Consider the following 4,660-nt stretch of genomic DNA (forward strand, 5'->3'; position numbering starts at 1 on the left):
TAAATAACGAATGGAGTATTAAAAATAGTGTGGATATATATAATATTACGGTGAAAGGTATAATAATATATACACAATCTTGAATTGTTTTTTGAAATATTAATGTATAATCTTGATTTTGTACTACAAGTATGTTAGAGTTTAGTACTTCGTTTACTGCAAAGCATCTTTCGAATGCTTGTATGCGTACAACTTTTTATCCATTTTTATCAATATATAAGAAGGAATATTTTGTTGCAATATGTGTTGCTTACGTACTAATAAAGTGTTTGATTTACATTTAAATACATGAGAAGCATACAGTGGCGGACGCGGGTGGAGGAGGTGAGGGGCTTAAGCCCCTCCCAAACCATTTTTTTAAATAAATTTCTACTGCAAATTTTTTAAAAAAAATTTGAACCTATAGTCAGCCCTCGCCAAGTTAATAGCTTTGATGTCTAAATTATTAGAGGTTTAATGGGAAGGAGGGGCTGAAAATTAAAATCACAGATAAAAACTTTACATCTATGGAGCTGAGTTGAGAAGAGGAAGAAGACGATGAAGGAGTAATAGCAATTAAACTAAGTGAATAAAATAATAAAAGTAATAGTCTATACTAGTGCATATTCCCTATTTAAACTAATAAAAGTAATAGTCTATACTAGTGCCTATTCCCTATTTAAACGGACTACTGCCTGTTCCCTATTCCCTATTCACTAACATACAAATAACTTAAATGAATAAAATAATAAAAGTATAAAAAGTCTGCCTACTGCCCTATTCCCTAATTTAAAAGGCAGGTGTTTAGGTTTACCAAAAGAGTACCAAAAAGAGAATTCCTCCCACAGCCGCTGAACCAAAAAAATCGAAACTCTTCCAACAAATTCCAAAAGAGAATTAATTGTCTTCTTCACAACTTTAATTGTTAGAGTAAGGTTAGTTTTTCCTTTTCTTTTGTCATAGTTTACACAATCACAATGTGTTAGATACTTTAGATTAATTTTGTGATTTATTGAACTATTTTGCTAAATTTCTTTTAGTTACATAGTATTTTGTGATTTATTGAACTATTTTGCTAAATTTCTAATACAGACGATGGAACGGTACTTTAAAAATGCAAAGTGGTGGTTCTTCATCTTCTTCAAGTGCTAGAATTGTTGAATCAGTAGAAAATCAGTCTGCAATAGAAGTTGAATAGGATTGGAATGATATTGATGCTGATCCAGGAAAACGAAAGTCAATAGAGGCTTTTGATGTTGCTATTCGGGATAGAGTACGGAGAGAGTATTTGGTTAAAGGTCCTTGCCAACCAATTGGGAATACATATCCGAAAAAGAAATATGGTAATCAAGAAAGAAGTTTTCAAGATGCCTGGTTTACAAAATTTCCATGGTTAGAGTATAGTGAATAAAAAAATGCAGCCTTTTGCTTTTGATGCTATCTTTTCAAGCAATCAGATAAAGGTGGTCGATATGCAGAAGATGCTTTTACAAAGACAGGCTTTAACAATTGGAAAAATGCACTAGAAAAATTCAATCAACATGTTGGGGCTGCAAATAGTTGTCACAATAATGCTCGAATTCAGTTTGAAGCTTTTCAAGATCAAAGGCACAGTGTGGCAAATGTATTTCGAGCAAATACTCGTAAGGCGGAAGTTGCATATCGTGTTCGGTTGACTGCTTCATTGGATGTGACTCGTTTTCTTTTAAAACAGGGATAGCCTTTTCGTGGACACGATGAATCAAGTAGTTCTTCAAATCTAGGTAATTTTCTTGAGTTGCTTCAATGGCTTGGTCAACATAATGTCGATGTTTCCAAAGTGTTGGTACAAATGCTCCTACTAATAATCAGATGACTTCTCCACGAATTCAAAAGGAATTAGCAAATGCTTGTGCTTCAGAAGTCACACTTGCCATAGTCAAAGATATTGGGGATAGAGTTTTCACTATCTTGGTTGATGAGGCTCGAGATGTTTCATTGAAGGAACAAATGGGTGTTGTTTTAAGATACGTGAATAGTGAAGGATATGTGATTGAGCGATTTCTTGGGATTGTACATGTAACTGACACTTGTTCTCATTCTTTGAAAAATGCGATTGATGCTTTATTATCGAAGCATAATTTATCTCTATCCAGAGTGAGAGGTCAAGGATACGATGGAGCTCAAATATGCGAGGTGAGTTCAATGGATTGAACTCACCTCGCATATTTGAAGCTCCATCGTATCCTTGACCTCTCATTGAAATCTCTAATATTGCAAGAAAATCTTTATGCCATGTACATCTATTGTTTCTCTCACCAACTCCAATTAATAATTGTTGCTGTTACTAAGGGTGTTAGAGTTGTGAAGGATTCTTTTAACTATATCTCTATGATTGTGAATATGGTTGGGGCATCTTGTAAGAGAAAGGATCAACTTAGGAAGTTGCAACATGAAAGATTAGTTGCACAACTTAATGATGAAGAAGTGACTAGTGGAAGAGGTCAAAATCAAGAAACTACTTTGGTAAGACCATGAGACACTCGTTGGGGCTCACATTACTCTACATTGCTTCGTTTATGCTCTATGTGGCCTGTGGTTGAGAAAGTGTTGGAAATTGTTAGAGATGATGCCACTATCCTTGATAATAGAAGTACTACTGACGGCCTTATCGAAAGGATGGATAATTATGAGTTTGTTTTTATTTTGCACTTAATAGATGTACTACAAATGAATTGTCTCATGCGCTACAGCGGAAAGATCAAAACATTGTACAAGCTATATCATTGATCCAAAGTGTGAAACATCAATTGCAAAGTTTTAGGGATGATGGATGGGAAGCCATGTTAGACCAAACAAATAGATTTTGCGAGTTGCACAATATTTCACAAGTTAATATGGAGGACATCATACCACGCCCTGGTCGAAAAAAGCATGGAGCAGAGTTGATCACAAACTTACATCATTATCGGGTAGAGATTTTTTATCAGGTAATCTAATATTGTTATTCATATTTTTATCGATATATTTACTTGTCATTAACTTATTGTGGCTGCAATGTTAAGGTTGTTGATTTAATTATACAAGAGATGAATAATCGGTTTTCTGAAGCTAGCACCGACTTGCTAAAATGCATAGCGTGTCTTGATCCAAGAAATTCTTTCTCTGAATTCAATGAGCATCAAGTCATTCATATTGCTACTTTATATCCCGAGGACTTCTCTACGAGCGAATGTTTACATCTTCCACGGCAAGTTAGTAATTTTATTGCTAATGTGCGGTGTGATCCTCAATTTGTTGCGCTTAGTGATTTGGGAAGTTTTGCTACGGCTTCTGTTGAGAGAGCATTTTCTGCAATGAAGACTATCAAGACTGATTTACGAAATCGAATGGGAGACGAGTGGATGAATGACAATCTAGTTGTGTACATTGAGAAGGATATTTTTTCAACAATTGATAACGAGCCGATCCTGCAGCGTTTTCGATCGATGAAAACACGTAGAATTCAGATGACGCCGCTTTAGCAAACTGTATTATTCTTTTTATCAAACTTGTTTTGGATTCATTTTATGTATTAGATATTTATTTATTTTTATAATTTTTATTTTTTTATAATATATATATATATATATATATAGGGGTGGATTATAATGATAACCCCAATTTCCGTAATAACCCTATAACTAAATCTGGACCACACATTTTTAAAATCACGTGGTCTAGATTCAAACTTAGCTTTCCTTCATAAAAAAGGCGCAGAGGGTAAATATGTCATTTCGCTTATTTAATTTCTGAATTTCGCTCATGATAAAATTTACGTATCCAAATTTCGCTCATTTAAATACGTAAAATCTTATTTCCCATGATATACAGATCTATGAGGTTCAGTTACACGTATGTATGAGGTTTAGTTATACGTAAAATCTTATTTCCCATGATATACAAATTTCGCTCATTTAAATACGTAAAATCTTATTTAAGTATCATTTTATCATTTTGTCAGTCAAAAGTATCATTTTATCAACTCAGAGTATCATTCTATTCGGCAAAACTATCATTCTATGCAATAAACCTAACATGTATCATTTTATCATTTTATCAGTCAAAAGTATCATTTTATCAACTCAGAGTATCATTCTATCCGGCAAAACTATCATTCTATGCAATAAACCTAACATATATCATTTTATTATTTTATCAGTCAGTTAAAAGTATCATTTTATCAACTCAGAGTATCATTCTATCCGGCAAAACTATCATTCTATGCAATAAACCTAACATATATCATTTTATCAGTTAGTCAAAAGTATCATTTTATCAACTCAGAGTATCATTCTATCCGGCAAAACTATCATTCTATGCAATAAACCTAACATATATCATTTTATCATTTTATCAGTTAGTCAAAATTATCATTTTATCAACTAAGAGTATCATTCTATCCGGAAAAACTATCATTCTATGCAATAAACCTAACATATATCATTTTATCATTTTACGTGATATTTGGCGAAATTCAGAAATTAAATGAGGGAAATGACATATTTACCCCCGCGCTTTTTTTAATGAAGTAAATCTAAGTTTGAATCTCAACCACAAGATTAGAAAATATGTGTGGTTCAGATTTGGTTATAGGGTTATTACGTGATTTAGGGGTTATCATATGATCACAACTCTATATATATATATATATATATATATA

At 32.9% G+C, this 4,660-nt stretch overlaps 1 protein-coding gene across 1 annotated transcript; it reads left to right on the top strand.

Moving 5' to 3' along the window:
- The first annotated feature begins 1,093 nt into the window (after positions 1–1,093).
- Positions 1,094–3,482, top strand: LOC121745871. The gene is made up of 6 exons (XM_042139815.1): positions 1,094–1,124; positions 1,206–1,322; positions 1,437–1,669; positions 1,831–2,154; positions 2,311–2,484; positions 3,024–3,482. The coding sequence occupies exons 1-6, from the start codon at positions 1,094–1,096 to the stop codon at positions 3,480–3,482; spliced, it is 1,338 nt and encodes a 445-aa protein (XP_041995749.1).
- The last annotated feature ends 1,178 nt before the right edge of the window (positions 3,483–4,660 follow it).

Source organism: Salvia splendens, chromosome 8 (assembly GCF_004379255.2).
Source record: "Salvia splendens isolate huo1 chromosome 8, SspV2, whole genome shotgun sequence".
Taxonomy (NCBI): Eukaryota; Viridiplantae; Streptophyta; class Magnoliopsida; order Lamiales; family Lamiaceae; genus Salvia; species Salvia splendens.